General features: G+C 50.9%; 3 protein-coding genes across 3 annotated transcripts in view; 1 reads left to right on the top strand and 2 right to left on the bottom strand.

Moving 5' to 3' along the window:
* Positions 1 to 918: 918 nt before the first annotated feature.
* LOC136635443 (torsin-1B-like) lies at positions 919 to 6,935 on the top strand. Its single transcript, XM_066610574.1, has 5 exons — positions 919 to 1,162; positions 2,240 to 2,505; positions 3,500 to 3,675; positions 4,051 to 4,178; positions 4,564 to 6,935. Exons 1-5 carry the CDS (start codon positions 937 to 939, stop codon positions 4,803 to 4,805), a joined length of 1,038 nt encoding a protein of 345 aa, XP_066466671.1. The 5' UTR covers positions 919 to 936; the 3' UTR covers positions 4,806 to 6,935.
* A 2,453-nt stretch (positions 6,936 to 9,388) lies between these two features.
* Positions 9,389 to 19,040, bottom strand: TOR1A (torsin family 1 member A). Its single transcript, XM_066610669.1, has 5 exons — positions 18,827 to 19,040; positions 17,023 to 17,288; positions 15,427 to 15,602; positions 12,570 to 12,697; positions 9,389 to 9,742 (listed from the first exon to the last, which is right to left on the bottom strand). Exons 1-5 carry the CDS (start codon positions 19,038 to 19,040, stop codon positions 9,492 to 9,494), a joined length of 1,035 nt encoding a protein of 344 aa, XP_066466766.1. The 3' UTR covers positions 9,389 to 9,491.
* Positions 19,041 to 20,063: 1,023 nt separating this feature from the next.
* C16H9orf78 (chromosome 16 C9orf78 homolog) overlaps positions 20,064 to 22,745 on the bottom strand; it is a 9,514-nt gene continuing 6,832 nt past the window's right edge. The window contains 4 exon segments of the mRNA XM_066610760.1: positions 20,064 to 20,398; positions 21,530 to 21,628; positions 22,049 to 22,185; positions 22,314 to 22,514. Coding sequence (XP_066466857.1) covers positions 20,307 to 20,398; positions 21,530 to 21,628; positions 22,049 to 22,185; positions 22,314 to 22,514 — 529 coding nt within the window. The 3' untranslated portion in view covers positions 20,064 to 20,306.

Here is a 22,745-nt window from a genome sequence, read left to right as displayed (position 1 = left end):
CAGGCCAATGGGGTGTGTGCTGCATCCTGTAGTGGGAGGGTAGATGTGGAGGCCTCCAGAAGGCAAGGAAACATTTGCTCTCTAGCCTCTGGGCTGCAACTGCAGCTGCACTGGCCCTGGAAAGTGGGATAGCATGGGGCCCTCAGTCTCTCATAGGAGCCAGAAGCCGCATTTCTTGCAGGTCAGCTTTTACGTTTGTAGTATTTAGATGGGTTAAAATGCCATGTCACCACTTCCCAATGTTGACTTTGGGCTTTCTCAACGTTTGCTTTGGGACGGCACGGTTGACATAACCTCAGTCCCGTGCTGGAGCGTGCCCGCTGCGCTTTGCCCCAGTTGGCGTGTGCTGCGTCCTGCAGTGGAGGGGAGGGTCAGGGCGTCACAGACGCCTCCTCAAGATAAGGGCAATGTTTGTGCTCTTAACTTGGGGCTGCATCGCGGCTGCACCGACGCTGGAAAGTTGGACAGGATCGGGCCCCGAGTCTCTCCACATTGCAGCTCACACACTTACAAAGTATGTGTGTGTGTGGGCCCCAGGTGCCAAATTACCTTGGTACCCCAGTGGCAGAGGGTTGGACTAGATGACCTCTAAGTACCCCAGCTCAAGCTTTCTATGCTTGTCTTACCCAGGAGTAAGTAAATTTCTCCAACCAATGAATGAGTGTCTTACTCAGAAGTAAACCCCACTGTATTCAGTGGGGCTTACTCCCAGGAAGGGGTGTGCAAGCCTGCAGCCTTTGGCACTCTGCCCTAGCCAGCCAGGGAAGCCTCAGCAGGGAAGGCTCTTCCGCCCTTAACAGCGCTGGCGACAAGTCAGGGCGGAAGCGCGGCTGGGAGGCTCCCCTTTCCCAACGTGGCCAGCTGGCGGAAGCGGGCGCGGGGGCTGCTGGGGGTTGTAGTGCGCAGAGTGCAGAGGCGCTTCCCAGGCTGCCGGGGATGCGCTGGGCGGCCCCGGGCGCGTCGGCCATGCAGCTGGCGCTGGTGCTGCCGCTGCTGCTGGCCGTGGGGGGCCCCCTGCGGCTCGGGGCCGCGCTGGAGCCCATCAGCGTGGGCATCGCCATCGGGGCCGCCTCTGCGCTCACCGGCTACCTCTCCTCCCCGCGCTTCTACTGCGCCTTCGTGGAGTGCTGCCCGCAGGAGCAGGACCGGCCCAACGCCACCGGTACCGGGGCAGGGATCGGGGCCGTGCAGAGGGCGGGGGCTGCTGCAAAGACGCTGCGTTGCATCTGCTTCTGGGGTGCAGCCCGTGCAAGGGAATCAGAACCGGGCACAGGGACGGAGGGGTTGGGGAGAGGCAGCAGGGGTCGAGGCTGGCCCTGGAGGGGGTCCTGGTCGTGGGGAAGGGGGGCCAGCTGGGGCAAGGGAGGGCCAAAGTAAGCAGGAGTGGGCCCAACAGGATTGCATGGGGTTCTGGGTGGAGCTGGGGGGGGGCAAGGAAGGGTTAAAGTTAAAGCAGGGGAAGCACTTGCAGAAGTTGGCCCAACAGGGCTGGTTCTGGTTCTGGGGCAAGGGAATTGCAGGGGGAAGGAGGGGGGATTTAGAGGAGCAGAATCAGTGGCTGAGGCTGGCCCAGAAGGCAGTCCTGGTTCTGGGCAAGAGAGACCAGTTGGTGCAAGGGAGGGCCAAAGTTAGCAGGGGCAGCTCTTGCAGCAGTTGGCCCAACAGAATTGCATCTGGTTCTGGGGTGGAGCTGGGGGGGGCAAGGAAGGGTTAAAGTCAGCAGGGGAAGCACTTGCAGAAGTTGGCCCAACAGGGCTGGTTCTGGTGCAGGGGGATCAGTACTATGCGGGGGGGGGGGAGGGGAAGGAGGGGGGATTTAGAGGAGGAGAATCAGTGGCTGAGGCTGGCCCAGAAGGTGGTCCTGGTTCTGGGCAAGAGAGACCAGTTGGTGCAAGGGAGGGCCAAAGTTAGCAGGGGCAGCTCTTGCAGCAGTTGGCCCAACAGAGCTGGTTCTGGTGCAGGGGAATCAGTACTATGCAGGGGGACAGAGGCTGGGCCTTCTGGGCCAGCAGAAGGCACTGAGCCAAGAAACAGGTTGCAGAGACCGCCAAGCGTAGATGCGCGTTCCTGATAAGAGTTTGGGAGCAAATATTTGTTGTCTTTGTACCCTGTGGAGTTCCCCACAATCAATAACCCTCCTCCGCCTCCTCAACATCCCTTTTTGGGGAACTTCCTGCTTGGTCAGCCTCCAAAATAACTCTCCCTTTTGGTTTCTTTTTCTCTCCCGCCTCCGGCTCAGCCCTCAAACTGTCCCTGGATGAGAAACTCTTCGGGCAGCACCTGGCCAAGGAAGTCATCCTGAAAGCCATCACCGGCTTTGTCAACAACCCCAACCCGAAGAAGCCCCTCACCCTCTCCCTGCACGGCTGGGCGGGGACGGGCAAAAACTTTGTGAGCCAAATCGTGGCCGAGAACATCCACCGGGCCGGGCTGAAGAGCAAATACGTCCACCTCTTCCTGGCCACGCTGCACTTTCCGCACGATCACCAGGTCCAGCTGTATAAGGTGAGGAGGTGGAAGAAGAAGAAAAAAATGCCTTTACCTGGCATGGAAGTCATCTGTGGAACTCCTAGCCACAGGATGTGGTGATGGCATCTAGCCTAGCTGCCTTTCATAGCGAATTGGACAGACTGATGGAGGGAAAAGTCCATCCCAGGTTACAAGTCATGATGGGTCTGTGCAAACTCCTGGTTTTAGAAGTAGGCCACCTCAGAATGCCAGGATGCAGGTGTCTTTGTTCCCAGAGGCACCTGGGGGGGCCAGTGTGAGATGCAGGAAGCTGGACTAGATGGGCCTATGGCCTGATCCAGTGGGGCTGTTCTTATGTTCTTAACTACAATTCCCAGGAAGCCTTGCAGGTCTCTTGTGATCTGGTGTGCTCCCTGGGGCATTTGGTGGGCCGCTGTGAGATACAGGAAGCTGGACTAGATGGGCCTTTGGTTGATCCAGTGGGGCTGTTCTTATGTTCTTAACTACAATTCCCAGGAAGCCTTGCAGGTCTCTTGTGATCTGGTGTGCTCCCTGGGGCATTTGGTGGGCCGCTGTGAGATACAGGAAGCTGGACTAGATGGGCCTTTGGTTGATCCAGTGGGGCTGTTCTTATGTTCTTAACTACAATTCCCAGGAAGCCTTGCAGGTCTCTCGTTATCTGGTGCGCTCCCTGGGACATTTGGTGGGCCGCTGTGAGATACAGGAAGCTGGACTAGATGGGCCTTTGGTTGATCCAGTAGGGCTTACGTTCTTAAGGGTGGAAAAGGCTTTCCAGGTTTGGATGCTAGTGCTACATTTCTTTGCTCCAGCGTTAAGGAGGGACGAAGTTTGAGTTGTCTTTGCCCGCAGCTTTTTTGCCGGCTGGGTGAGGAGGAGTGGTTTGCTTCAGGCCACCTAGCAAACGGGTGTCAGCAGTGGGATTCAAACCGCGGGCACCCTGAATTGTAGTTCGCTCTGCTCCATCAGAGCGGTATAACTAACCTTGCTTCTCTGCCCTGTTTTGACCCAGGACCAACTGCAGAAGTGGATCCGGGGTAACGTGACTGCCTGCGCCCGGTCTGTCTTCATATTTGACGAAATGGATAAGCTGCACCCTGGGCTGATTGACGCCATCAAGCCGTTCCTCGACTACTACGAGCAGATCGATGGCATATCCTACCGAAGAGCCATCTTTATCTTTCTCAGGTGGGTAGCCTCTTCGGCACACGTAAAAACATAGGGTGGAAGCCCGCTTGCTTCTCAAACAGCCTGCCCTCCAGGATCAAGGACTGGGCGTCCTCGCAGCCTTCGCTGGCTGTGCACTGTCCTCATTGGCCGGCAGCTGTGACGTCGCAAACCCAGACGAGGGTGTATACACTTTTCAGACAAAAGAAACTAAAAGTACACTTCTTGCTGTGTTAGGAGAAATGAAGACAAAGCGATCTCCAAAGGTGATGAAGATCACGGCTTGTGAAGCCATGTCTGCCCAACGTTGCGTGTACACAACAGGGATCAGATGTGTTCATCTGTGGGCTGGGCAGAAATGGGCTTTAATGCCACACTCTCTCTGTTTCTTGACAGTAATGCAGGGGGGGACCTCATTACCAAAGTGACCTTGGACTTCTGGAAGAGTGGACGGGCCCGGGAAGAGATTCAGCTCAAAGACCTGGAACCAGTCCTGTCTATAGGTGTTTTCAACAATAAGAACAGTGAGTAGCTTTTGCGGGGGGTGGTGGTGGTGTATCATCAAGAAGATTCTTTGTACATTTATAATACAGTGAGCTGTTGGTGTCCATGGAGGATCTGTTCCCCTCCGCGTGGACAATGAAATCCACGGCTGGAGGGCCTCAATACACCTCTTGGACAAGACCAGAAGTGACTTTTGGTCACGTCCAGCCCAAGGAGGCCACATGCGGCCTCCCTGCACCTCAGAACACTACCCAGTTGTGACTGGAAGGAAGGAAGTCCAGGAAAACAGATCAGCTCTCCTTGATCACCTTAACTGCTTAACTCGCCCTAGGCGAGCAGCAGTGGACAAGCCTGCATGACCTCCGTCTTTCTCCTTCTAACATCCTCAATTCTGCCATTCCCCAGGTGGCCTCTGGCACAGCAGCCTGATTGACCGAAACCTCATAGACTACTTTGTGCCTTTTCTCCCCCTGGAGTACAAGCACGTGAAAATGTGCATCAGGGCAGAAATCAAGTCCCGCGGGAACTCGGTCGACGAGTCGGTGGTTCAGAAAGTGGCTGACGAGATGACCTTCTTCCCGAAAGATGTCCGGATCTACTCGGACAAAGGCTGCAAGACCGTACAGACAAAAGTGGACTTCTTCTGAAGTGTTCTGACAACGCTAAGCTTGGGAAAATGGGGTTGACGAGGAAGACTTAGAAACCGCCTCTTCTCCCAAGCACTTTTTAAAAACTCCTGATTGTGCACTTTTTAATAGGTTGGGGCCCCAATTAGAGATGATGGAGTTGTTGGGGTTTTATGGCCACTCTTGTTTTCTCCGCGGGTGCCATCATTGAAGGATTGCCTTGAACAGAGGTAGGATAGGTGACTTCTCGTCTCCCATTCCTGCTTGATGGCAAAAACTCAGACAAGAAAGTAGGCTGCCAAATCTATTAGGCAATCCTTCCCCCCGCCAAGTATCTGTGTGGGAACTTTGGGATCCACAGTGGAGTGTCTTGAGATCAACAAGGTAGCCCCCAGCGTATAGATTTGCTCAGGTTGTTGCTGGCTCCTTCCATTTCTCCTCCTGCATAACTGCTTCTGTGGCCAGCTTTCCGGGGACGGAAGAGCAGGCTGTTGGTTTATAGGATGTCGTTACTGCGCCCCCTGCCGTAATGGTGTGGGCGACGTTCGGCTGAGCTCAGGGAAAGTAGTCCATGCATGACAAAATTACGCTCTCCTCCATCTTCTGTTATCCCAACCATCAGTGACTTCCTCGAGACAAACTGGAGTCCCACAGGGATTTGGTGCAGTTACGCCCCTTGAGCTGGGAACGTTTCCAAGAGACCAGCGGTTCCCAAACTTACGTGGGTCACGACGCCCCCCCCTCAGCCTCTTCTTCCTGGCTCCACCGGGTGCTGCCATCTTGAATCTCATGAAATCTTGCGACATCCAAGATGGCAGCACCCAAATCTTGAGACACTTTGTGAGATCCAAGATAGTGGCACCCAAATCTTGTGATTTGGGCGCCACCACCATCTTGGATTCTGCAGGATTCAAGATGGCAGCATCCGGTGAAACAGGTAGGAGGGGCCACTGGGGACATCTCATGGCGCCCCGTGAGTGGGCTGTGACGTACGCTTTGGGAACCCCTGGATTAGACTGTTACAGCTTTCTTTGGCTTGTGTGTGTTGCCATATCGAAAGAGAAATTTTGTGATTGCTTGTCACTGTCACAGCTTGTCTACCCTGGGAATCAGTTATGCCAACTGTATCCATTAGGGAGGCCTGAAATGGTTCTTCACCTCTCGGGTATAGTCTCTTGGCCCTGACAAGTGACCATTTTTTTTAAATGCAACTAATTTTAAATAGCATATATTTTTAATACCTTGAGAATGAAGTCATTAGGGATGATCAAGTACAGTTAAACCACTGAAGGGAGGATGGAGGGGGAAGAATAACATTTCTTCCATTCTGCTCCCGCTTTCATATATAATTTTTTAGGTTTCGTAAGCATTATTCTTTTCAGTGAGTGCTTGCACCTGACAGATATCTACCTGTCTTAGGTTGAGTGGCTGTGTTTTTTTTCAGCAGTGCGTCAAGAAATCCCAAAGAGGACGTCTCAAGTGAGTCTTTGTAGTGCCAAATTCAGCTCTGTAGCCAGGTCAAAGGGTGGGGGCTGATAGTTGCAAACCTCCTCATGTGTGAGAGGGCCTGCCGCCTTCCTCCTTAGCCAATGGTGGACAATCCCCTGCTGCCCCCCCCCTCCTGCTTCCTGGATTCGAAGAGGAAGTGTGAAGGAGAGTGACACTAGCCCACCCTCTCCAGTTCATCTGTGTTGTGTGATCAAAAGTGCCTTTATCTGAAGGTTAATGTGAATGTGCCCCCCGCGCCATGAAATTCCTGTTGAGTTTTGTTGTTGTTGTGTTTTTGTAAATGCACAACCACACAGAGGTGATAAGGGGTAATTTAACTTTTTCAACCCATGAGATTAGGCTTGTAAGATAAGGCACCAAAGAAAAATTACCACGAGAATTTAAGTTGTCGGTGTGGGTCCTGTACGCTCATGTCAGAGTTGTGGTGGAACAATAGTTTGCTACATGGATGACAGGACTGGGCATATGAGCAGGTTCCTGTGTCACTCTTGCCCTGTGGCCTTGGGTCACTGTTGCTACAGTCTGCGGACAGATTAAATCCTGGACGTTGTGTTTGTCTTTTGAACCAACCCTGCTGTCTAAAATATTTTGTGAATTAAATCTCATTCTTACAAGCAGCTGCAATAAACATTTTCATCTGTACTCCTTTATCTTGCTGTTGTTACTACTTTTTTTTACTCCAGACTTTCTTTACTGCCAATTTGTTTTAACTCATAAGCAGTCAGTTGAATTACAGTGCCCTTCGGCTCAGAAAGGCAGGGTATCATGTAAGTATGGACACTAAACTCAGTAGGCTTTACTACAGCGAATTGGACCCAACTCTTCTGCTCTGTGAAAGAATATCTTAAGTATTCTTATTAATTCATCCAAAAGCTTATTTCTCACCTGCTAACCTCTCTAGAACTTTGGGGGGGTTTCTCTACCAGTAACGGCAACTTGCTGGTGTAGAGCTCACTCACTGGATACGGTCGTTGCCTGCGCTGAGGGTGGACTGGATGGCCTCACAGGTGCCCCTAACTTGAGCATTCTATGCTTCTACCTGCAAGAGGGGGAAAAAAAATAATGCTACAAGTCCATGCAATAGAATTTGAGACTAAATTCTGGTTACGCACCGAGAAGCCCAGCCTCCCTGAGCATTCTGGGTCCTTCCGGCGCCGCAGATGTCGACGTGCACAAAACAGAGAAGCCGCAAATGGAGGCTGAGAAAGGGGAAGTTTACCAAAAGGTTTATTTACAAATGTACAAAAAAAAAAAATAATTAGCTGAGAAACTGAAAAGGCATAAGGAAAACCAGCCAGCCAGTGTTTAGCTCCTGTTGAGCTTGCTCGTGCAACTGACCACTGGAAATCTCAGAGTGATTTGAGTTTCCACATAGGAAACGCCTGCCGTGGGCCTCTACAGAAGCCCTGTGCACTGCAAAGGATTCTGGGAGTATCCTAGAGCAACGGCTGAGGTTGTTAACCCCCCCCCCAGTAGGGAGATGCCTTCCTGTATGCTCTCGTCCCCAGGGTGCAGCAACCTCAGGAGGGGGAGAAATAACTGTACCTATAATCTCCGCTTTGGCCGTTTGGATGTTGTTGCCAAGCCGTAACGGAGCTTTCCTCCTTCGTGGTTCAGTGTGATGGCTAAACTGAGCCGGGCTGTGAGTCCTCCCCCGCCAGCTGCTGAAACGGCAAATGGCGACATGGAGCTAAGGCTTGGGGGTTCAAGTTCAGCCACAGGACGGAGGAAGCTTGGGGGACAGGAAGCAGAGCTTGCACCATCAGCAGCAAACATCGCATTCTTCCTAATGGACAATTGGGCTCTGAAGTGGTTATTTTACAAGCAGTGGCATTTTAAATTGGGGCCCACCCAAGAACGCTTTGGGGCAAATGCCACGTCCCCTTATCTGCTGTTCACCACCTCTTCCAGCTCTGATTTTGATAAGGGGGACACAGAGTGGGAGGGTGTGGACTAGTGCATCAGCTGTCCCTTTTTGAACCTAAATGGGGGGGGAGAAAACCAGTGGGTGCTCACTGCAGGAGAAAAGATTAGAGGGTTAGAATGTCTCAGATGCTCCACACCACCCCATCCCATTGGCTCGGCAGCGGCTGCCCAGATCCAACCATCCTTGCTTTAAATTCTAGTTCTAGAATTTATTCCAAGTTCTGCTTTTGCAATACTGGGGGAAACACAGGCCCAGAAAAGCCAGCTCTCAGTCACAGCATTGCTGCAGATTTCAATTCCAACAGGTGTGCTAGCATTTTTTGGCTACTTGGCGGGGGGGGGGGGGGGACACATACTTTTCCCCTCCATTGATTCTTCTGTACAAAGCTTTATTTTAATATTAATCTCTCATCAGAGTTCTGGTAAAGCTTCAATTCCCCCCTCCCATTCCATATTCTCAGGGAATCAGGTCCGCTGACAGACTCTTGCACGTTCTCTACAGAAGCCCTGTGCACTGCAAAGGATTCTGGGAGTATCCTAGAGGAGTATCCTAGAGGGATACTCCTAGTATCCCTAGTATCTCCTAGTATCCCTAGAGGGATATCCTAGTATCCTAGAGGGATATCCTAGAGGCTGAGGCTGTTACCACCCCCTCCCGAGTAGGGAGCATGCTTAACACTGTTCTGCAAATGGCTGTTGATTGGGGAGAGGGGGAGAAAAGACAGGTGGTTGCAGCCAAGCTCAATTTCATGGAAGATTCTCCATCGCTTCATGGGAGATCCCAAGGAGGAACCCCCCGGCAGCTTCCAGGAACAAGAGAGTTTGAAAACCACTCCCCAAACAAGTTCAAGAGCATTCCTTCATTTCTCAACAAGTCACAATTCTTTCCTTAAGACGTATACGCCGGCCACAACCTAGGACTGATCAGAGACCCTTCACACATACCACTAGCCCCTATTACTGGGCCATATTACCATATCACCCACATAGCTGGGACCATGATTGCTTCACAGTGCAGGCATTATTAGATCACGCTGTGAAACAAGTGGGCCAACTGGTGGGTCTATTTTCTTTCTCAGCCACAAGTCTGAGATCATTTTGCAGCTAGAGAGTCACAAACCCACCCCTTTTCCCCACCCCCATCCAAAACCCCAATGAATTGCCCCCATTGTAAACATTTTCTTCAAGAAATTGGAAAACAACGATCAGCACCTCCAAGCTCGGTGATTGGGCTCATTTTCTGGCAAGATTTAAGTCGCCATAAAAGAATCATTACAGGTCATAGTAAAAATCTAGCTTGGTGTACACGGTCTTGCACCCTTTATCAGAATAGATCCGCTCCTCTTTCGGGAAGTAAGTCATCTCGCTGGCCACCCGGTCCACAATGTCTTCGTCAGCCATATAGCCCCGGGACTCCAGTTCCACCCGGATACACATTTTCACATGCTTGTACTCCAGGGGCAGGAAAGGGACAAAGTAGTCGATCAGGTTTCTGTCAATCAGGCTGCTGTGCCAAAATCCACCTGGGAAAATAATGAAAGGGGAGGGATTATTATTAAAGTAGTTAAGGCTGCACCTGGAAGTGCCAAAGGGCTGGCAGGTAAACAGGGAGCAGGGAAAAGTCTGCCCTCCTGTGGCCACACCTGGAAGTGTCAAAGGGCTGGCAGGCAAACAGGGAGCAGGGAAAAGTCTGCCCTCCTGTGGCCACACCTGGAAGTGCCAAAGGGCTGGCAGGCAAACAGTGAGCAGGGAAATGTCTGCCCTCCTGTGGCCGCACCTGGAAGTGCCAAAGGGCTGGCAGGCAAACAGTGAGCAGGGAAAAGTCTGCCCTCCTGTGGCCGCACCTGGAAGTGCCAAAGGGCTGGCAGGCAAACAGTGAGCAGGGAAAAGTCTGCCCTCCTGTGGCCGCACCTGGAAGTGCCAAAGGGCTGGCAGGTAAACAGGGAGCAGGGAAAAGTCTGCCCTCCTGTGGCCACACCTGGAAGTGCCAAAGGGCTGGCAGGCAAACAGGGAGCAGGGAAAAGTCTGCCCTCCTGTGGCCGCACCTGGAAGTGCCAAAGGGCTGGCAGGCAAACAGGGAGCAGGGAAAAGTCTGCCCTCTTGTGGCCGCGACTGGAAGTGTCAAAGGGCTGGCAGGCAAACAGGGAGCAGGGAAAGGTCTGCCCTCTTGTGGCTGCGACTGGAAGTGCCAGAGGGCTGGCAGGTAAACAAGGGAGCAGGGAAAAGTCTGCCCTCCTGTGGCTGCACCTGGAAGTGCCAAAGGGCTGGCAGGCAAACAGGGAGCAGGGAAAAGTCTGCCCTCTTGTGGCTGCGACTGGAAGTGTCAAAGGGCTGGCAGGCAAACAGGGAGCAGGGAAAAGTCTGCCCTCTTGTGGCTGCGACTGGAAGTGCCAGAGGGCTGGCAGGTAAACAAGGGAGCAGGGAAAAGTCTGCCCTCCTGTGGCTGCACCTGGAAGTGCCAAAGGGCTGGCAGGCAAACAGGGAGCAGGGAAAAGTCTGCCCTCTTGTGGCTGCGACTGGAAGTGTCAAAGGGCTGGCAGGCAAACAGGGAGCAGGGAAAGGTCTGCCCTCTTGTGGCTGCGACTGGAAGTGCCAGAGGGCTGGCAGGCAAACAGGGAGCAGGGAAAAGTCTGCCCTCCTGTGGCCACACCTGGAAGTGCCAAAGGGCTGGGAGGCAAACAGGGAGCAGGGAAAAGTCTGCCCTCCTGTGGCCACACCTGGAAGTGCCAAAGGGCTGGCAGGTAAACAGGGAGCAGGGAAAAGTCTGCCCTCCTGTGGCCGCACCTGGAAGTGCCAAAGGGCTGGCAGGCAAACAGGGAGCAGGGAAAAGTCTGCCCTCCTGTGGCCGCACCTGGAAGTGCCAAAGGGCTGGCAGGTAAACAAGGGAGCAGGGAAAAGTCTGCCCTCCTGTGGCCGCACCTGGAAGTGTCAAAGGGCTGGCAGGTAAACAAGGGAGCAGGGAAAAGTCTGCCCTCCTGTGGCCGCACCTGGAAGTGTCAAAGGGCTGGCAGGCAAACAGGGAGCAGGGAAAAGTCTGCCCTCCTGTGGCCGCACCTGGAAGTGCCAAAGGGCTGGCAGGTAAACAAGGGAGCAGGGAAAAGTCTGCCCTCCTGTGGCCACACCTGGAAGTGCCAAAGGGCTGGCAGGTAAACAGGGAGCAGGGAAAAGTCTGCCCTCCTGTGGCCACACCTGGAAGTGCCAAAGGGCTGGCAGGTAAACAGGGAGCAGGGAAAAGTCTGCCCTCCTGTGGCCACACCTGGAAGTGCCAAAGGGCTGGCAGGCAAACAGGGAGCAGGGAAAAGTCTGCCCTCCTGTGGCCACACCTGGAAGTGCCAAAGGGCTGGCAGGCAAACAGGGAGCAGGGAAAAGTCTGCCCTCCTGTGGCCGCACCTGGAAGTGCCAAAGGGCTGGCAGGCAAACAGGGAGCAGGGAAAAGTCTGCCCTCCTGTGGCCGCACCTGGAAGTGCCAAAGGCTGGCAGGCAAACAGGGAGCAGGGAAATGTCTGCCCTCCTGTGGCCGCACCTGGAAGTGCCAAAGGGCTGGCAGGCAAACAGGGAGCAGGGAAAAGTCTGCCCTCCTGTAGCCACACCTGGAAGTGCCAAAGGGCTGGCAGGTAAACAGGGAGCAGGGAAAAGTCAGCCCTCCTGTGGCCACACCTGGAAGTGCCAAAGGGCTGGCAGGCAAGCAGGGAGCAGGGAAAAGTCTGCCCTCCTGTGGCCACACCTGGAAGTGCCAAAGGGCTGGCAGGCAAACAGTGAGCAGGGAAAAGTCTGCCCTCCTGTGGCTGCACCTGGAAGTGCCAAAGGGCTGGCAGGTAAACAGGGAGCAGAGAAGTCTGCCCTCTTGTGGCTGCATCTGGAAGTGCCAGAGGGCTGGTAGGTAAAGGGCTTACCTGGGAGTAAGTCCCATTGAAATAAATGACACTGACTTCTGAGCAGGCAGGCATAGTACTGTGCTGTACACCAGTTAAAACTTTAATTAAGCAACCTGACAGAAAGCTGCCTCTACACCCCAACCCATAAGAACTAGAAACTTGCTCAGTTTTTTGTAAAATAAAAGCCGATGACTCAAGGAAGGGGCACAAAACATTCTTGAGGGAGGCAGGAACCCCATGGTTATAACCTGGAGGATGGGATGGCTTTCCAGGTTTCAGAGCAGGTAGGAACCAAAGGGGACAGCTAAGAGACATTGTCCATTTTAATACAACTGAGATGCATCTCCACACAGTCACGGAGATTAAGCCAGTAGTCTGAAGCTAGTTCTGAGTGGGTCTGTTACAGTCTCCTCATGTGCATGTTTTACTACATGTGCTGTAGCTTAAGGTCCACGATGGAAGCAGAGTTACTCACTGTTCTTGTTATTGAAAACAGAGACAGAGACCGAAGCCTCCAGATCTCGCAGTCCCAGCTCTTCCCTACTCTTTCCCCGCCTCCAGAAGTCCAGCGCCACTTCGGTGATCTTTTCAGCCCCTGCGTTGCTGGAGAAAACAGGAGAGGAGTCTTTGGCCAGAGCGTGACCTTCACAGAGCAAGTTGCTGATAGAAGCTATTTTGGTATTTATTTCCGTGGTTCGCAACCTTTAGGAGCTTGTAGACCATTGAGGCAAAAACTGGAATTAACATGGACTACACCGCCTTCCCCACCCACAAAAAAATATAATTAAATGTGTAATAATTAGATAATATTTATTAGAGATTTATTACTATAGAGAGCATTTCTGGGTTGCTGCTTTCATTCCCACCTGTGGCTGCAAGTGGTCTGTTCTCTGCTCTCTCTGGTGGTCCATGGGGAAGCATCTCCCAGCAAGTGCCCACCCATGAACTACCAGAGAGAGCAGCGAATGGATTGCCCACACCTGCAACTGACACTTCACTGAAGGCTACAGTCTGTTCTTCACTCTCTTTGGTGGTACGTGGGGGAATCGCTCGCTCAGGGCAAGATGCTTAAAGTGATCAAAGCTGATCTTTATTTCTCTGATCTTGCAGACCACTTCTCAGGATCTCATGGCCCACCTATGGTCCCCGAACCACAGGCTGGGAACCAGTGATTTATTTACTTAGCTATATAAACCGTTCTGTAAACGGGGATCACACATACAGCTTTGTTTTTATTCTTAACGCTACCAATAATATCCTACAGAGCCCTAACGGCTACTGGATCCCTCGTGGAAAAGTTCTGCGGCACGACCCAATGTGATTTCCGTTGGCATGTGTATCCAGGAAAAGCAGCTCTTGTGACTGTGTCAGGCCTCCCATAACCCCCAACCAGCGGACTAACTTCATCACAGTTTTTATACTGCATTCTGAGTGTTCAGGACACTATTGTGTGTTGCTTGGTTTTGTCCTTACACCAACTCTGTTAAATAAAGTATTATTATCTCCATAGCACCAATGGTGCTGAAAGGAAGTAGACCGTCTGGTGAGACTTCATGGCAGAGGTGATAGCCAAACCGGGAAAGTTCTAATCTAACGAAGCTCAGTTCGTTAACCAGCAATCTCAAACACACTCACAAGGGAGTAAACCCTATGAAACACAATTACATTTACTTCAGAGGAGATACACTTAGCCACTATGTCATAGCAGTTAATGCATCTCCAGCAACAGACAGCCCTAGACACTTAGTGCTTTGCCAGCCCTAAGCTAGACTATAACAGCCCTGCTGGATCAGACTATTCAAAGACTATTTTAAACCAGTGTTTCCCAAACTGTGGGCTGGGATCCACTAGGTGGGTCACGAGCCAATTTCAGGTGGGTTCCCATTCACTTCAATATTTTATTTTAATATAGTAGACTTGATGCTGCCATGGGATGTGACTGCATTTGGGGAATGTTATTTAACTGTACTTTTAACAGGGTATTGTGCATATGCTTTTAACAATGATAGCAAATGGAACATACTCTTAGGATAGTGTGGGTAGGGTTGCGGCCTAGGATTGTTAAAAATTTCCCTGCTTGATGACGTCACTTCTGGTTATGACATCATTTCCAGCGGGTTCCGACAGATTCTCATTCTAAAAAACTGGGTCCCTGTGCTAAAAGCTTGAGAATCACTGCTTTAGACGACTGAAAGAAAGGTTTCAAAACAACACCTGCCTCTGACTCTCTCTGACTGTGGTTTCTTAAAAAAATAGTTTTAAAATAAACTTCTGCAGCTGCTATTGTTTTTGAAGGCTTCGAAGTCGTTTTTAATCACAAAACAGACAGGAAAAATAAACAAGCCGATCTGTTTATTATATAACTGTGAACCTTTTCTCTGGCTGACAGCGAGGCTGCAAACACCACCCACCCTGTTTCCCCCTCCAACACAATACAAATATCCTTGAGAGATGACATTTGTTCAGCACTTTCTCAGTGTGAAAAGTGCTTCACGTTATAAGTCGGCAAAGCAGGGAAGTTTTGCTACGCCCACATTGCAGATGAGGAAGACTTGAGCCTGAGAGGAAGGGGTTTGCTTTAGTCTGTCTACTAAGTTCAGAGCGGAGGCTCGATTCCAATGGGGCAAGTCCCAATTGCCAGTTTTGCTCTCCCCGTGGCACTCTGTGACCGTCTTGGAAGTGCTGTGTGCATATACAAAGAACCTGGGGCTTGCTCCCAGGAAAGGGTGGATAGGATTGGGTTGTAAGTCTTTGTGGGTGCACACAGGTTGGCCAGGCTGAGTGCTGTCGAAGGGATCACACCCACTTTGTGATGGATTTTAATTGTAAGCCACTTTGAGTCACTCTTGACTGAAAAGCGGAAGGGTACTAATCATTCATTATTGCTCGCCTGGCATTGAGAAGTTGTGATGCGGAGTCTAGGGTCAAACACAGGATGTCGGCGGCTACAAAGTCAAACTTTATCCCTCCTTAACGCTGGAAATATACCACCAGCATCCAAACCTGGAAAGCCTTTTCCATCCCTAAGCCCTAATGGATCAAGCTAAAGGCCCATCCAGCTTGCTGCATCTCACACTGGCCCACCAGGTGCTTCTAGGAGCACACAAGAGAACCTGCATCCTGGTGCCACTCCCTTCTAACACCAGGAGGTTGCACAGACCCATCATGGCTTTTTTCACTTGTGATGGATGACTTTTCCTCCACCAATCTATCCAATCCCCTTCCTCTAGGCCAGATGTCATCACCAGATCCAGCGGCAAGGAGTCCGACAGATTAATTACACGCTGGGTAAAGAAATACTTTCCACCCCTGAGCCAGACTTTGCCCCTAACCTGAGGAAGATGAAGATGGCTTTCCGGTAAGACACGCCGTCCAGCTCCTCGTAGTAGTCCAGGAAAGGCTTGATGGAGTCGATGAGCCCGGCGTGCATCTTGTCCATCTCGTCGAATATGAAAACGGACCTGGCGCAGGCTGACACGTTGCCCCGGATCCAGGACTGCAGCTGGTCCTAAGATTTTAATTGCATTGATGCCGTATTTTATTTACAAATTATCCACCCTGGCTTTCCACCCACCAAGAACCACAAGACAGCAAAGCAAGCATTGTTAAAATGGAATTATTCTATTAAAAAACACATTTTAATTAAAAAACAAAAACAGAATCATAAAAATCAACAACTGTCTCGATGCCAAAAAAAACCCAGATGGGAGATTTTAAGTAAAATCCAGGGACCTGCAGGTCTGGGGGCTTGGTGTCTCATCCGTGTAACCGGTGTGAGGGACGCACAAGGTCAGCTTGGGTGGGGAAAGGAATACGACACTCTGGGCGCAATCCTAACCCCTGATGTCAGTGCTTTCCAGTACTGACATCAGGGCAACACAGCTCTGAGGTAAGGGAACAAACATTCCCTTACTTTGAGGAGGCCTCCATGAGTGACACCCAACTGCAGGATGCAGCACACATCCCATTGGCACCGCTATGCCAGCGCTGGAAAGCACTGACATAAGGGGTTAGGATTGCACCCTCTGTGTACTGTGGGGGAGGCAGAAGGGCTGGCTTTCATGTACTTAACCAAACTAGTCAGCTGGCCTCTTGCGGCAGTGTACTTAAGGAAAGCTCTCCCTTTGCTTAAAAACTGAGAGCCAGTTTCAGGAAACCAACCCTTTTTGACCGAGCTGGTATACCACCAAGTCCGTATTCAGACACCATGAACCCAACCCACTTAGGCCCTGAAAAGGTATGAAGGAGCACCTGTGGTTCCCAAACTTTTTAGCACTGGGACCCACTTCTTAAAGCGACACTCTCTTGGGACCCACCTAGCTTCAGGACAATTCTTTTAAAAACCTGTTTCACCAACTGCTCAAACCTCTGTTTTTATCCTTGTCACTATGGTGGGAGGAGTAAACACACACTTGTGGTTCTGTTTTGCTTGTGCATCTGCGGAAAGCTCTCAAAAATTCATAATAATACACGAGGAGCCACGCTGAATCAGGCCAAAGGCCGGTCTAATCCAGCTTTCTACATCTCTGGGCAGCACACAAGACCTAGATACCTGAATCTCTTTGCCACTCCCTTGCAGCCCAGAGATAGCCTACTTCTCAAACCAGGAAGTTGTGTATCCCTTGTGGCCTGGAATGAACTTTTCCCTGCAAACCCCTTTTCAAGGCATCTAGGCCAGGTGTCATCATCACTTCCTGTGGCAGGTAGTTCTCAAACACTGGCTGGGTTAAGAAATATTTTCTTTTGGCCATTCCCACTCTCCCACCACTCAATTTTAGTGGCGGTCCCCCGATTCTAGCACTGCATGCGTGGAAAAAGCACATCCCTCTATCCAGCCCATGCATAATTTTATGCACCTCACCCAGCACACCAAAAGCCTCTGCTGGAAGACAAGGTGGCCATTTTGAAGGCGTCTTTAATCCTCTTACCTTGTACTGGGTCACGTTCTGCAGGTGCGGAAAATGCAACGTGGAGACAAACTGATGGACGAACTTGCTGTTGAGGCCGCCTTCGTAGACGTTCTCGGCAATGATCTTGCTGACCAAGTTTTTGCCCGTGCCTGTCCAGCCGTGCAAGGAGAGCGTCAGAGGCTTCTTCGGGTTGGGGTTGTTCAAGAAGCCGGCGACGGCTTTTATGACTACCTTCTTCACCAGGTGCTGTCCAAAGAGCTTCCTGTCCAAGTCTTCTTCAAGTGCTGGGGGGGGGGGGGAGAAAACCACAGTGGAAAAAGAGCACAAGGGGAGCTAAAAGCACATTCCCATAGACATGTCTCTATCTTTAGCTTGTCAGTGCTTCCTATGCGGACAATGCACCACTTATATAAAACACCCACTGGGTCAACCCAGGGGAAGAGACCCTATCCCACAAAACAAAGCCCTTTAGTTTGCAAGCACCCCCAGACTTTCATGGTCCCCCCAGACATTAGAAGAGGGGTTCATCAACAAAGTACCCCCCCCAGCCTGGGACTGATACAAGTCTTATTATCCTTCAGGGCCGACTTGCTCTAGCACAGGGGTGCCCAAACCCCGGCCCGGGGGCCACTTGCGGCCCTCAAGGCCTCTCCATGTGGCCCGCAGGGTGCCCCTAGCCTCCAATGATCCTCTGGCCCTCCAGAGATTTGTTGGAGCCCACACTGGCCCGATGCAACTGCTCTCAGCATGAGGGCAACTGTTTGGCCTCTCAAGTGAGCTGTGGGATGAGGGCTCTCTCCACTGCTTGTTGTTTCACGTCTGTGATGCAGTAGGAGCAGCAAAGGAAAGGCCAGCCTTGCTTTGTTCAAGGCCTTTTATAGGCCTTGAACTACTGCAAGACCTTCATTCATTCATATAAGTTCATCTTTAATATATTCATTTATGTAAATTTATTCAAATTTGAAATGTAAATTAATTCGGCCCCCAACACGGTGTCAGAGAGATGATGTGGCCCTCCTGCCAAAAACTTTGGACACCCCTGCTCTAGCATATGACCCTCCCCAAATGCCACCAGGGAGCTTTCACAGGAACATCACTTCCTGATTTTCCAGCACGCACACACACCACTGGCATCCGTGCACAACAGTCCAGAGCACGGGTTGTGGGGAGGCCACTCCCCACACCGCTGACCCGGAACTCACTGGGAAAGGGCGCTGCAGAAGAACCCCTCCTGGTCACGTGCTCCACCCCACCACTGTGCCTCATACTGACAGCATCCACACCTGCTCCCCATTTCTGCAACATGAGCCTCCCCCCTCCATGGCATCGTAACATTCCCCACCTTGTGATATCACAACGCCCTTCCCCTCCATGACATCACCCCTTCTCCCCTCCCCCTCCACTTTCAGGACATCACCGTTTCCTGTGACATCACCACACCCGTCCCCACCACCACATCACAGTCTCCCCGACTCCTTCTGTCACAAGACAGGACTTTCCCCCTCCACCCTCATGACGTCACCACCCTTCCATCCCTCCCCCCTCCATGACGACACACCTCCCCCCTCAGTGACAAGCCTTCCCCTCCACTCTCATGACGTCACCACCCCTCCCTCCCTCCCCCCTCAGCGACAAGCCTTCCCCTCCACTCTCATGACGTCATAGCCTTCCTGTGACGCCCACGCCCTCCCTCCCATGACGCCACAACCCCTTTCACGACCTCCTAGCTGTCACTCGCGCGTGACGTCACACAACCCACCCACCCGTCCGTGACGTCACAGCGCCCGTGCCGTGACGTCACAGCAGAGCACCGCGAGCTCACCGGCGCCGCGCCGGGCCCCGGGCCCCTGGAGGCAGCAGGGGGCGAAGTAGCAGTAGAGGCGCGAGTAGGAGACCAGCCCCGTCAGCGCCGACGCCGCCGCGCCCGCCAGCGCCAGCCCCACCGTCACCGGCTCCACCGCCCGCGCCCCCGGCCAGGGCCCCGCCAGCAGCGCCGCCAGCGCCAGCCCCAGCGCCGCCCGCCGGCCCCGCTCCATCCCCCCGCCTCGCGCGCCGCTTCCGCCCTCCCGCCGCCGCTTCCGGCGCCGGCGCCGCCATCTTGCTCCCGGGCAGCAGCCGCTTCCGGCGCCACGCAGCGCTCCTTGGAGCGGGCGTGCATAGACTCCGAGACTCACCTCCGCTCTGCCCCGTGGGGCGCTTCCGGATCCTTCGCTCCTGAGCACCACTTGACCACTCAGTTCACGCGCACACATACGCACATAGACTCCTAGACTCACTTCGGCCCTGAAGCCCGTGGGGTGCTTCCGGTTTCTCTTTCCCCCTGCAGGTCAGCAATTGACCAATCAGGTGTCAAATACCAGGTGTCAAAAACAAATAAATAGTGTTTATAAATTGCATCTTATACATTTATATGTACTCTATATAATATATTATTATATTTATTTTATATTATATTATTTATTTTATATTATACTTTATATATAATATATAATTTTATATTAGAATATATTATATTTATTTTATATTATATATTTTATTTTATATATATAATATATAATATTATATTTTATTTTACATTATAATATATTATTATATTTATTTTATATAATAAAATTTTATATAATTTTTTATTTATATAAATTAATTATAGGTATGTATACAGACTTGATATCTGTATATCATATATTTACATAAATAAATTTAATCATATATATCTATTTATATATAATATATATAAAATATATATAAGGTCTCATATGTATGCGTATATGTATATGTGTGTGTGTGTGTGTGTGTATATATATATATATATATATATATATATATGAATGAATGTATTTAATTATAAACTTAATTATATTTCAATAAATTTAATATCTATACATTATATATCATATATATAAGGTCTTGTGTGTGTGTGTGTGCGTGTGTGTGCATGCATGTATGAATTTCAGTATCTGCAGCTGGAGAGCCTCAGAGGACTTCTAGGACAAGAGATTGGGTACTCAATGTCATCATAGAAGGGGGGAGAGAGAAAGATACTTCCAGCCACATTGGTCTGAAATAGAAAGCTTTATAACTGGCAAAAATAGCAACATACACATTCTCAACACAGAAAGGAGAGCCAGCAATCACTGTACAGTTAAATCCATACAGGATACTTAGGGGAAAAACAAACACAAGAAATGGGGAATATTTCCGTCTTCGACCTTTATTGACACATCCTCCTCTGGTCAACAAAAGGGGTAAAAGACCCCCAGGCAGACCGCTCTGTCTTCTACGTGGACATCAACACACAGACCTCAGTAGCGCCGGTTCATCTTCTTGAACTTCTCGTAGTGGTAATCGTCCGTTGCTTTCTCGTTGGGGGGCCGCTTGCGGTTGGGAGGGGACCCTACAGAGCAAAAAAAGCAGGTTATTAGGGGCACTGCATTTACTGGATGAGTTGGTTCAACGAACAGGTTAAAGAATGTGCTCCTATTAACTGGGTGACAGATTTTTAAAAAATGAAACTATCAATGCAGGCAAGTGGTGTTGGTTTAGAGGAGGCCTTCCCCCTACATTCCCACACAGTAGGGAGTGCCTCTTGTACCATGTTGGCAACCTTCAGTCTCGAAAGACTATGGTATTGCGCTCTGAAAGGTGGTTCTGGAACAGCGTCTAGTGTGGCTGAAAAGGCCAATTCGGGAGTGACAATCCCTTCCACACCGGGAGAAAGTGCAGTCTGTCCCTGGTCTGTCTCCCTGGCTATGGGCCTTCCTTCTTTCTTTGCCTCTTAGCCTCAGACTGTTGGCCAAGTGTCTCTTCAAACTGCGAAAGGCCATGCTGCACAGCCTGCCTCCAAGCGGGCCGCTCAGAGGCCAGGGTTTCCCACTTGTTGAGGTCCACTCCTAAGGCCTTCAGATCCCTCTTGCAGATGTCCTTGTATCACAGCTGTGGTCTACCTGTAGGGCGCTTTCCTTGCACGAGTTCTTCATGGTTGTACCCCATGGTTGTACGAGTTGTACCATGGTGCCTCTTGAAATAGTAGACATGGCGAGTGCCATCTTAAAAGAGGCATTCCCCTTTCATTCCCATACAGGAAAGAATGCCTCTTCTACGATGATGCTTCCTGCAACGGAAGCCTTTATGAAAACTGCACAGGGCAAGTGTCATCTTTGAAGAGGCATTCCCCTTTTAACCCCACAGGGAGTGGCAGTTCTCCAGCAATACGTCCTCCAATAGTACGTATACAACCACAGAGGGCAAGCATCTCTCAGAAGAGGCATTCTTTCATCTAACGACAAAAAAAGGATGCCTTTTGTCCCAGAATTATTGTTACTCATGCAAACTTCGGCTGCAATCCTATCCACACTTACCTGGGAGTAGGTGCCATTGATTATAACGGAATTTATTTCTGAGTCAACATGCATAGAATTGGGCTCTGAACCAACAAATCAATCAGTTAAAACTTGGACAACCAATCAGCTATGATTTTTTTTTAATTGGGTGATAAGCCTAGATGCTTCTCCCTGCAAGGACTTACTCTCCGGTTCGGGTTTCTCTGTATCCCCAACTCTCAGGGGACGAGCCTTGGGTTCCTCCTTATTCCTCCTCACTGGTGCATTCATCTCTTCGTGATAAACTGCAAAAGGAGACCCCCTCAGTTAATGCAGGAAAGTGACTTTTATGTGCATTTATTTTGTGGGTTTCTATCTGGCCTTTTCTGCAAAGGAGACACAACCAGATGCTTGCAGGGATGCAGGATAGAAATCTAGCCTCTCAGGTTTCACCAGTGCAGCCTTCTGAGCTTCAGTTCTGGCATGGCAGCTGCACACGGCCTGGCTGCAACACCAGTTCTATGGAAGAAAGTCACTGGGGATTATAAAATGTGGACCTGTAGCAGCCTGGTCACCAGTTCATGCTTTGAGGTCCTCTTGGCAAAACGATTGGCCAAAGCACCATTAAAGGGGACATGGTTCACCCAAGAGGACGCTGCATAGCACCCGTTACAAGCCTGGCACCCATCCCATCTCTGTGTTAGCAAAACGCAGGCAGGGCTCACATCGGTTGTGCTGGACATAATTCACGGCCATGTTTGTGGGAACAAAGGAGGTTTCGCTGTCCTTCTTTTTATTCTGTTGCTCGGCCAGCAAGCGAGCCTTGGCTTCCTCAGTGGAGATGATGTTCTTGATCTTTGCTCTAAACAAGGAAGAAGGCAAAAAAGAATATAGATTTGGGGAGGGGGGGCAGTGCCAATGACAACCGTCCCGTTGCTGTCCTTGCCTTTGGAGACCATGATGGTCAAGGGAAGAGGCTCCCCCAAACACCTACTCTATCCAAGATCCACCTCTGGGATGCCACTTAGCATCTGATTGGACAACATCTCTTCCGTCTTCTTTGCAGAGGAGACACGGATGCTCTCCGGCAGCTCATACAAGCAGTCCTCCGCGTTCTTCTGCTTGACCTTCAGCTCCTCGTTTTCCACGATCCCTTTCCTCTTCTTCAGCTCGGTTTCAATGTACTTCATCCTGGACAAGAAGGTGACACAATGGGTCCCCTACCACCGTGGTCTTCAACCTTTCTCATGCCAAAACCTCCCAGAATAAATACAATCAAAAATGGTTGGCAACCTTCAGTCTTGAAAGACTATGGTATAAGCCTACAGCACCCGGTATTTCCAAGCGGTCTCCCATCCAAGTACTAACCAGGCCTGACCCTGCTTAGCTTCCCAGATCATGGTCTAAGCCTACAGCACCCGG

Source organism: Tiliqua scincoides, chromosome 16 (assembly GCF_035046505.1).
Source record: "Tiliqua scincoides isolate rTilSci1 chromosome 16, rTilSci1.hap2, whole genome shotgun sequence".
Lineage (NCBI taxonomy): Eukaryota > Metazoa > Chordata > Lepidosauria > Squamata > Scincidae > Tiliqua > Tiliqua scincoides.
The sequence above is the reverse complement of the archived record's forward strand: the minus strand, read 5'-3'. Positions and strand labels throughout refer to the sequence as shown.

Coding starts and splice junctions, on each gene's coding strand:
- LOC136635443 (XM_066610574.1), top strand. CDS start 937: ATGCGCTGGGCGGCCCCGGGCGCGTCGGCCATGCAGCTGGCGCTGGTG. Junction 1,163..2,239: donor GGACCGGCCCAACGCCACCG/GTACCGGGGCAG, acceptor CCTCCGGCTCAG/CCCTCAAACTGTCCCTGGAT. Junction 2,506..3,499: donor ACCAGGTCCAGCTGTATAAG/GTGAGGAGGTGG, acceptor GTTTTGACCCAG/GACCAACTGCAGAAGTGGAT.
- TOR1A (XM_066610669.1), bottom strand. CDS start 19,040: ATGGAGCGGGGCCGGCGGGCGGCGCTGGGGCTGGCGCTGGCGGCGCTG. Junction 15,603..17,022: donor AGAACGTGACCCAGTACAAG/GTAAGAGGATTA, acceptor TTAAAATCTTAG/GACCAGCTGCAGTCCTGGAT. Junction 12,698..15,426: donor GCCATCTTCATCTTCCTCAG/GTTAGGGGCAAA, acceptor TGTTTTCTCCAG/CAACGCAGGGGCTGAAAAGA.